Source organism: Saccoglossus kowalevskii, chromosome 20, assembly GCF_978046115.1.
Source record: "Saccoglossus kowalevskii chromosome 20, keSacKowa6.1, whole genome shotgun sequence".
Taxonomy (NCBI): Eukaryota; Metazoa; Hemichordata; class Enteropneusta; family Harrimaniidae; genus Saccoglossus; species Saccoglossus kowalevskii.
Genome location: NC_140660.1, coordinates 6,230,203 through 6,241,563, shown reverse-complemented (window position 1 = coordinate 6,241,563; position 11,361 = coordinate 6,230,203). Strand labels below are relative to the sequence as shown.

Below are 11,361 nucleotides of genomic sequence, written 5' to 3'. Positions count from 1 at the left end.
TCTTGTTTTTTGAAAATGTTATATTTTGGACATGCTTTGTCAGTTTTCATTCAAACTTTGTACATAGATCATACATGTTTGGATATATGTCCCCGACCGTCCGTGAGTTCCTGAGTCTGTCCGTCCATCCGCGTGTCCGTCCGTCTGTCCGTGCGTCAGTCTGTCCAGAGTCATACTTCAGAATCCTGTGAACCGATTCCATTCATTTTTTGCATGTGTCTAGTACCTTATGTGGGACATATGCACATGCAGTGGTTTAGCGATTCGATTCAAAATGGCTGACTGGCAGCCATCTTGTTTTTTGAAAATGTTGTATTTTGGACATGCTTTGTCAATTGTCATTCAAACTTGGTACATAGATTATACATGTTAGGATACATGTCCATGACGATTTATTTTGCAATTGGATCAAAGATGATCGACTGGCAAGCATCTTGTTTTTTTGTTTCTTTATGCGGTATCTTGGACGTGCTTTGTCAGTTTTCATTCAAATTTGGCACATACATGTATTTTATACATGTTAGGATGCATATCCATCACAATTTGTTTCAAAATCAGGTCAAATCTCAAAAAATCCTCCAAAAAATACTTTGTATGACGCAGTTTTTCGCGATCTCCAGGGAAATGGACCGTTAAAGTTAGACGACCAGGTTCAAATGAGCTGTAATATTATTCTACACAATGGCTATTCGCAACTATTGTAAATCGAGACAGGTTTCATTCAACTACAGACGAGATGGGTTGAGAAAAATTAAATGAACCCTGACCTCTGGGAATACCTCATTCATGGAGTGCCTTAGTACCGGAGGTCGTCGAGCACGCCCGTACAACATACTTTGCGACATCGCTACAGATGTCGATTTTTCTGTAATTTCTGGGATTTTTTTTATTTTTAATTACTGTAAAATACTTCATTTTTGCTTGGAAATAATTTTCAGTATTTTCGCTGAAGGAATGATTCAGTGAAAATAAAATCCAGCGAATATACCTTTTTCCCTATATTTTACATTTAATTCGTCAAAAATCAGTGAAAATAAATTCCATACAAAACACCCGAAAAGTTATTTCAGCGAAAATTTATTCCAACGAAAATAAAGTATTGTACAGTAACCGAGCATTTTACTGTTGTGTATTTTGCCACTGAAAAGTTAGTTATCGATGACAGCACAGCAATGGTGTTTATCCATTGCATCGCAATGCTATCAGCACGGTGATCATAACAGCGAATAGAAAAATGTATACTTCAGTTTTAAAATGCTTTTGGAGAAAAAAATGCGTGAAAAGAAATAAAAAAACACTGAAAGCTGCCAGGCTAGAAGTTGCGAGATAAGGGTGAAAAAGTTTACTTATCATTTACAACTGTATGTTTTTTTTATTCCTCTTGCATGCTGGAAGTGTTTTTGTCTTGTCTGTTTTATTTTTTAACTCCCATGCGCGATGCACACAATGGGAGTCTTTGCAGTTAGTTGTCTTATATGTGTGTGTGTGTGTGTGTGTGTGTGTCAGTCTGTTCCACTGCTATTTCGAGAACCATACATCGGTTTTTGATGAAAATTGGTGCATTGATGCTCTGGGCCAATGCACAGATTTGATTAGCTTTTGGTAAAAATCCGTGCATATTAATTACCTCATTTGCATAATGATTAGTCAATTTTCGTTTTTTTCCACTGATACCTCAAGTACTAATCATCACATTTTAATAAAACTTTGTACATAGATGTCATAGGACACTGCACAGACCTGATAGTTTTTAAGGTAATATCAGCACATATTAATTACCTAATTTGCATAATTAATTAATTTTCAGCTTTTGATATTTCAAATAGTAAGCATTACATTTCAATGAAACTTGGTACATATATACTCAAGGACTATGCAGAGACCTGAATAGTTTCAGGGTGAATAATTGTGCATATTAATTACCTAATTTGCATAATTAATTAATTTTCAGCTTTTCCACTGATATCTCAAGTATTAATTATCGCATTTCAATAAATCTAGAACTATGTGGGGGCCCAATTAGTTTTTGGTAAATATTTATGCATATTAATCACTAAGTTTGCATAATTAATCGATTTTCAACTTTCACACTGATATATTTCACACTGAAACTTTGTACATGGATGCTGTAGGACAATAGACAGACTTGATCAACTGTGAGTTAAAATCTGTACATAGTAATTATATAATTTGCATAATTAACCAATTCTAAGCTATCACACTGATATCTAAAGTACTAATTATTCAATTTCAATGAAACTTAGTACAAAGGACAATGTACAAACCTGATTAGTTTGGGGTTAAAATCTGTTCATATTAATTCCTAATTAGCGTAATAATGCATAATTTTTTTGTTCTAATCACATTTCAATAAAACTTGGTACATAGGTGGTCTGTTACTTTGCACAGATCTCATTCATTGTACACTCAAATCTGTTCATATTAATTTTCTGATTTGCATAATTAGTTTTCAGCTTTTCCATCAATATCTCAAGTACAGTAATTTCAAATATTTTTTTACTCGCAGCACATGAGAGTTCTTTCTAAACTTTCTTTGATTTAGTTTATAAGGCTAGTTGATGCTTGAGCTAAGTAAACAGGGTAGAGTACAGGAAGTCACACATCACCGTACCGTAACTAAGACCAGCAGCTCATTTGCATATAACATCAACAGTGACTGACTAGTCAATCAATGAGCAACGTAAACAATCTTTTGGGACTTTTAATCACATACGCGTGCCTCGGTTTCTCGGTTTCAGGATTGACTATACTTCGAAATTTTAACATTATCTAGCTGAGACTATCTGGTTAAGAAAAAAAAATCACGGTTTGTTCTGCTGTGTTGCTGGTGTAGTGTAGATGTGATTTCCAGTCTCTTGCACGCGAGTAGAATATAGTGTAGCCATTTCTGTTCTGCCTCATTATTACCGGTGTAGTATAGACTTGATTTCCAGACCGTCACGTTAGAACAGTGTAGGGTAGCCATTTCTGTTTGTTCTGCCGTGTTGTTACTGGTGTAGTGTAGATTTGATTTCCAGTCTCTTGCACGGAAGTACAGTATAGGGTAGCCATTTCTGTTTTGCTGCATTATTACTGGTGTAGTGTAGACTCGATTTCCAGACCGTCATATGAGTACAGTGTAGGGTAGCCATTTCTGTTCTGCTCCATTATTACCGGTGTAGTGTAGACTTGATTTCCAGACCGTCACATGAGTACAATATAGTGTAGCCATTTCTGTTCTGCTCCATTATTACCGGTGTAGTGTAGACTTGATTTCCAGACCGTCACATGAGTACAGTGTAGGGTAGCCATTTCTGTTTGCGATGCCATGTTGTTACTGGTGTAGTTTAGACTAGATTTCCTGTCTCTTTTATGCGAACATGGTCTAGCGTAGCCATTTCTGTTTGTTCTGCCTTGTTGCTACTGGTATAGACAAGACTTCTGTTCTCTATCCCACTAGTAGAGTATAGTAGTCATTTCTGTTTATGACAAAGTGTAGACTTGACTTCCTGTCTCTATCCACAAGTACAGTAGCAGTTTCTCCTTGTTATTCTGCACTCACTGGTATTTATGGCTAATTTTAGTGAATGCTTGATATCCATGTTTGTCCTTATGAGGTGAACTTCTTGCTCTATAAGGTTTTATCCAGATAATGTCACACAATACATAGTAAATTCCTGTGTACTGATTTAATAAAATTTTATTTAACCAACTGATTTAAAATTTTACATTTTAGAATATAACTGATTTAATTTTGGTTCTAGGATATTACTGAAATAACAAATAGCATTTCTAGAATATTTTGGAAAATAAAAAGAAAATAATTTGCTTGAAGGATATTACTAGGAATAGTAGAATGCTTCAAGATCTTTAACAATTATAGAAAATTTATTATAATACATTATGTGGTAACATTATTTTCTCTAATTAGATTATATCCTGTGTATAGTGAGTTTAAAGTTAGTCATCATGTAGAATTATTTTAAATGATAAAATTATATCTATCATAATCCAACAGTTTGTCACATTGAGTTGTACTGAATAAATGTTTTTATCTTAAGCAGAATACAAGAGTTCTTTTAAAAAGTCAGGAGATGGCACTTGTATCTATACCATGGTCATTTCTGCTAGAAACTATTTAAATCTTCAGACCCTCAAGTGCAAGACCTTCTGCTAAATCTCCTGCAGCGTGCTTGGGCTTTCCATCAGGATTCTGAACCATGTCATTCAGGGCGCACTCTACGTCGCGTTTGTGCAGGTATTTCTTGTTGATTTTCATCAGATTCTCTACAGTGCTTTCATAATACTCTTCACCATATGGTTTCCTTTCATTCTTCTTTGCTGATGGTCCATCTCTTTGGCATGCAGTCTCCCAATTTGCGGACCATTTATCAAGCAGCTGCTCTGTCTTGGTCTTTTGTAGCATTTGTACTTTGGTAGCCATGGCCTGTCTCTCAGAAACTGATATTCCCATATGTTGTGCCATCGTTCTATAATCCTCACCAGTATCAAGCTCCTGTTCCAATGAATTTATAACTTCTTGCTTTGCTTGGTGTGTCATCCACTTCACATCACACTTGATGCCTTTCTCCTTAAGAAAGAGTAAGTCAAATCCTGGAACCATTAGGTCTGTAACTTTCTCCATTATTCCAAGCTCCTTTTGGTATACTTTGGCTTTCTTACCTTCTGCATCCTTTATTTGCTGCAAAGAGTAGGACTTCACTTTATTCAAGTCGTGGTGGTTTTTTAGTGAGTGAGCACTAAGAACATGCAATTCAACATCTACACCAGGGCTTGCTGCATGTAGAACTTGGTAAACATCGTAGGTCAGTCTTTCCAATAACTCGTAGCACTCCCCAATCTGGTCCTTATTTTCACATCTGACTGCAATATTGACACTTCGAATGTCATCTGAGAGGAACACCAGTGCTTCAACTCTGTCGCAGACCTTGATACCATTTTTCCATATTCCGCTTGGAGTACATCCTAATTTGGTAAAACTAACGTGAAGTCGCGCCTGTAGCTTTGGGAAGAAGCTTGGTGAGAATATATCATTTTCACGTTGGCAGATGAATCTTCTACCATAGTATATGTTGATGTGTTGGCTCATCATCCACTGATCCTCAGGCATGATGTGTTGGAGTATATTGGGTATGATAAATTGACCTGCATGACCTCCACCATAATCTTTATCACCTAATGGAAAAATGATCTCCATGTCGATGAGTAGTTGTATCAGCTTGTCCATATCGGCCTCACTACCAAGTACATACTTGATGTCTTCAATGGGATAGATTTTTTTGGTTTCTAACTTTTTGGCGAATTGAAGAAATATGCGAGTTGCAAACATAGGACCAAGTATTCGTACTCCAAACCATGGAACGTCAATAATTATAACATCTTGGCTTTCTGCGGTCTTAGAACATTTCATGTACTGTAACTGTAATAGAAAATAACATCTATATAAACATCACATGCAATGTTTACCAGTATTACTACAATGTAACATTTCACGTAAGGTTAATGTCAAACCAGGATAACAAAGCTGTTATACTTTGGATCACAACATAACCTCAATTAATTAGATCTGTTACACATGAAAATTGGTGACATCCTACCAACAGTAACAGTTCTCAAATGGGAATTGAAAACCATATCAACCATGTCTGCAAATTGGCATGTTTTCATATTATAGAAACATCTACAAAATCATAGAATACCTCATAAATTACATGGTTTGTCTTCTCCTACATACTTTGTAACATCCAAACTTGACTACTGTACAGTCTACTTTATGGGATCTCAATCATCAACATAAACATACTCCAGTGTATTCAGAACACATCTGCCAGTCTCATCGCTCACACTAAGAATATTTAAAACATCACACCTATTCTATACAACATTCACTGGATACCCAAGTGACTACACTTCTAATCATGCATAAATCACTTCATGTCCAAGCACCAACCTACTTATCAGCCTTTCTAAAGCCATACAACCTCATTTATAATCTCTTAGAAACTGAGATCTGGTGTCACATGACTAGATGATATGCCCTATCATTTATGGGAATAATAGCGTACACATCATAGGAACAGCAACTGGTGTCACATGACCAGATGATATGCCCTATCATTTATGGGAATAATAGCGTGCACATCATAGGAACAGCAACTGGTGTCACATGACTAGATGATATGCCCTATCATTTCTGGGAATAATAGCGTGCACATCATAGGAACAGCAACTGGTGTCACATGACTAGATGATATGCCCTATCATTTACGAGAATAATAGCGTGCATATCACAGGAACAGCAACTGGTGTCACATGACTAGATGATATGCCCTATCATTTATGGTAATAATAGCGTGCATATCACAGGAACAGCAACTGGTGTCACATGACTAGATGATATGCGCTATCATTTACGAGAATAATAGCGTGCATATCATAGGAACAGCAACTGATGTCACATGACTAAATGATATGCGCTATCATTTACGAGAATAATAGAGTGCATATCATAGGAACAGCAACTGGTGTCGCATGACTAGGTGATATGCGCTATCATTTACAAGAATAATAGCGTGCATATCATAGGAACAGCAACTGGTGTCACATGACTGGATGATATGCCCTATCATCTATGAGAATAATAGCCTGCATATAACAGGAACAGCAACTTGTGTCACATGACTAGTTGATTTGCCCTGGAATAATAACTCGCATATCGCACTCAATTAATGTTACATGTTTATTGGTACGTATATACATGATAACCACTTGTATTGCTACACAATGTATTACCTCTGTGACAGTGTGAAGGTGTTCTGTTGCTTTCTTAATATAGTCTTCTTCGAGGTTTGGATTTATGCCCTCCCTAACACGAGCTAGGTAATCATCCCAGTATAGGACAGGAAATAATTTCTGTTGCTTTTTCCATTGTGTAACCAGTTCCATAATCTTACCACATATAGAAGGCATTGGTTTTAAATTCTGTAATCATATGAGGATAATTGTATTACTACTTTGAAATGAGTGAAACACTTTTAATCATAGAAAATACCTCATTCTTAGAGCAAAATAACTTTACCTTCATTACTTCATCTTTTCTCATACGTAGAATTTCTCGCAACTTTTTCATGTCAGGACTTTGGGGATCATGAGTATTCAAAACCAAAATTTCATCTCCAATAAATATACCGATATGTTCACTAAACATCTTGGCTGCTTCATCTATCACTTCTCTTGCAAGTTTTCGGACTGAAAACAAACAAACAATGTATTAGAATTATTGTGAAATTCAAATATTATACAGTATATAATACGTACACTATAGTGCATTCTTACCTTCGTTTTCATAGCCATACTTCTCTGCCCAATCACCTCTAGTAGCTACTAAGTAAACATACAGTATGCGCTTCAAAGTATCCTTTGACGAACTACCCTTGTTTGTCGATATAAACATCTGTATAATCTGCTTAACCTTAAAAACAAAACAACAAAAACACTCAATGACTTAAAATAATTTTACCACCAAAGGAAGACTGTAATGTTCATATTCTTTTCTCTATTTTTTGTATGCTTATATTTTACTGAATTTACACAACATTGTAGCATCTACAAAACTATCATCTACAAATGTGTCTGGTATGTCAATATATTTGCAGATATCTAGAAAAGTCTCTTTTCAATAATAATTTTGATTGTTTTTGATATGTCTGTTGACCGTGTTCTTGTAATAATGTGTATGACTTGTCATTGTCATTAGTTTATTCATACTGAGTTAGGACGGCATCAGTAGCAATGTCGGTCATTAAACATGATCAGCAGAGACAAGTCAATGATCGTAATTAATGGGAATCATATTTAGTAATTTGAGGGCTGCATTAAAACCCGAATAATTAAACAAGAACTATTTATTATACATATTTTCTGATTTTTCGTCACTAAACTATAAAAGAACTAGAGTTGTCCAGGTGAAACAGTCGTCTTTAAATCAATGTATTGTTAAATTTTAACCTTTAAATGAAAAAAATAACAATTTAAATGGCATGGAGGAATACATTAGTAAAAGTTCTTATCATTCGCCAGCTTTATTTTATTTGAATTAACCCGTAAAATTCATGCGTTTTCTAACATTTGTTGACAACTTCAGTGTTGAAAATCATGAAAATAGGTATGTGTGGTTCTCTCACAAAAACTTGCTGTGTCAATGAGGAAAATATATTATCTAATTACCGATATCAATTAGCATAGTTTTTTTTTTGTGCTGTGGCAGGCTTCAAAATTATTTTTTTAACAAAAAACAGTAAAATTTTATAAGGCATAGAATTTGACCTGTACTAGACAGAGATATATTAGGGTTCACATCGAATCAGTTTCCTTTGCGAAAAGAAGTAAACCAGCTAATATGCATAAGCATCACATTTCATTGAAATTTGGTTCATAAATTCTCGGAGGTAATCAACAGGTGTGATTAGAATAATGTTGAAAAACATTTCTGTTGATTATCTAATTATTATTATCCAATTTTGATATATCAAACAAGCAGCCACTTGGCTGAGATAGCTGCGCTGTTAGAAATTCTCATTTCAATTAAAGAACTGAATATATCAATAGAAAATGAGCAAATCTGAGACAGGTCTATCTAAGGTACCTATATGTATACCGTGAAGGGGTTAATTATTCACTGGGTTTTAATTTGCCTATTTCACTGACTGGAAAATGCACTAAATTAAAACCCAGTGAATATGTAAAATTTTGCATAGAACACATTATCTGAATGTAGGGAGTTCAGAATCCAATATGGCAGCCGTGAATTCCACACACGCTGTAACTTTTCTCTAGAATTTTAAGCTGTTATTTTACAAATTCTATATGTTGCACATCAATAAAATAATGCAAATTATTCAAACAGGTTAGTCGTTTGTCTATTTCGCACGTAAAAAGCTTGATACGATGAATGGCTCAATCACAACTCCTGCCGAAAAAAAAACATGGCTCTCGATATTTTTCAGGGTGCGTGATATAAAACAGAAAAGCCAAAGAGGAGCCAATCAACACAGATCTTTCAAACACAGATGAAAATATGGCCAATAAAATTCGCTATGAGATGGTACTAATTTAATTTATGTAGCTATGACTCGTGCAAAAGAAAATTGAGGTCAAAGTTTTGTCCGTTCGTTTTCTTTTTGTCAAACTTTGGCTGTCTTCTGTGCAGATTATATTGTGTGTTGTACGAGACTACCTAGTTAGTTTTTTTTAAACAAGTATAATACTGTTGTTAGGCAATTCCAGATTACATTTTCGTGGCATTATCAGTGTTCTGAAACTTGAAAATGCTTGGTTCGACGATTTTTCCAGCAATTTTACCAAAAATGCACGTTTTTTGAAAACTACTGAACCAATTTTGTTCAATTTTTTTGTTTTGTTACTTTTTCACTGAGTAACAAAGTTATACTGTCAATTAAGCTATTTGGAATAATTTATTTTTTCACTGTACTCCCTACTAAATGATAAAACCGTGAATTTAAAATTCACTGAATATGCCTGAATTCGTAAATCGGGGAAATTTAAACCCAGTGAAAATTAGTCATTTTACAGTAGTATCAAAGCAACAAGAAGTCGAAAATATAACTTTTTCCCCGAAATGAAGATATCATCATGAAATGAACAAATCTAAGAGAGGCCTACCCAAGTATCAAAGCATTCAGGCTTGTAGTTTTCAAGAAGAATTCAAAAAAAGTAAAACATTAACACGGATGATGACGGACAATCACTCATATGACAAACTCCGCTTGACAAAGTCGACAGCGGAGCTAAAAAAAATGATTAAAAATGTGGTCATTTTTCGTTCGGTAAATATCGTGTGATTAGAAATTACTCCGTCAAAGAAACACCTGGCGACTGGATCTAGAGGCTGGGCTATTCCTGGGAAGCTGGATTATACCTGGGGAGAAGTGGGAAAACTGGCACAGAACCACCCTGGTTAGAGGAGTCTTGTTAGTGTCCCAAGAGGTATGATAGGCATAAGTAAGTAAGTAGTTAATTAAAAAGCTTTATCTTAAACCGAGTCAGTTCAACAATGTATACTTATCACGGCAAGCATCTCACCACTGCAGACAGGTCAGCTTCCTGTTATCAAACCATTTAACCCAAAATTGCACGTATTTTATTGTCGCACATTGGCTAGCTCAAGAAAATATCCAATGAGTGACTCGTGATAGCAAATCTATTGGGCAAATATAATAATTACTACAAGACTTTAATAAATCTGATCATAGCTCACAAATGTGTATATTTGAATCTCTCATGTGTGCAGTTTCAGCATTTTTGCCAGCAGAAATTTACCTTTGTTTTAGTGTATGCACGCCTTAAAGCCTTTGCCTTTGCTCTCAGGAACATTTCTGTCTTCTCATATGCAAAGATATTAGCTGCTCAAACATTCATCCTTTTTGATTTCACTAATTACATCACCATGTTTAATGTTTTGATTTTATAAGTCTTATAAATTTATGACTTACCTCTTTCATTGCTGATTCCTTTACTTTTTCTATTCCTATTACTTTTCCATCTTTATCGAAGTCGATGCCTTTATACAGCAGTGCAATTGTGGCATAATCCGCTTCCATCGTGAACATAGAATGTGTTGCAAAATATACACCCTGTCCTGCCATGTCGACCATATTTATTTTACCTACACCTGGTACTTCTGCCCTGGAAAAGTCAATGCCAGCTGTGTGTGTGTACTCCTTTTCCTTTCCAGGATCAGGGGCTGGTTCAGTCTGCGATGTCTGCAATAACATAACAAACAATGTTACAATTCATACATATTTACTATTGTGAGGTTGGATGTAAAGTACATTTATAGTAGTTTGTATTTAAACAAGAAACTCACAAGAAACAAATGCCCAAAATTGTAGCCATTTTTACACACAAACAAGATGGCAGACAAATCATGTGACTGAATAAAATTATTTAATTTTTCATATGTCAAATATTCAGTCGTTAAAAACGCTTCTTGGGAAACAACTGCCTGCAATCTTTACCATTTTTGGTTAAACTCAAGATGGTGTCGTATTATTTTGTTTTCTGTCAGAAGGAGTCGGTACGAAGCAAGTCAAATTTCAAAATGAATAAATGGCATCTGTAAAAACTACTTCCAGTTTGGAAGACATCAAAGATGGCAGCCAAACCATGTGATCAATCACAAACAGCTTTACACACTTTAAAGAGCATTATGCTAATTTCAAATCAATGTGTCAAAGTGGTTCTGAAGAGGATTTTCTTTAAAATGTTTTATGTCATTTTTCAAGGGGGAAAATTGGCAGAAAAAGTCACAAAGTAGATATA

General features: G+C 35.1%; 1 protein-coding gene across 2 annotated transcripts in view; it reads right to left on the bottom strand.

The window, feature by feature from the left end:
- Positions 1-3,674: 3,674 nt before the first annotated feature.
- Positions 3,675-11,361, bottom strand: part of LOC144349694 (death-associated protein kinase 1-like) — a 65,926-nt gene continuing 58,239 nt past the window's right edge. For both annotated transcript variants that reach the window (XM_085494581.1, XM_085494582.1), the window contains 5 exons: positions 10,533-10,802; positions 7,357-7,492; positions 7,100-7,269; positions 6,814-7,002; positions 3,675-5,440 (listed from right to left, as the gene is read on the bottom strand). In XM_085494581.1, coding sequence (XP_085350707.1) covers positions 4,139-5,440; positions 6,814-7,002; positions 7,100-7,269; positions 7,357-7,492; positions 10,533-10,802 — 2,067 coding nt within the window. In that variant the 3' untranslated portion in view covers positions 3,675-4,138. The remainder of the gene's footprint in view (positions 5,441-6,813; positions 7,003-7,099; positions 7,270-7,356; positions 7,493-10,532; positions 10,803-11,361) is intronic.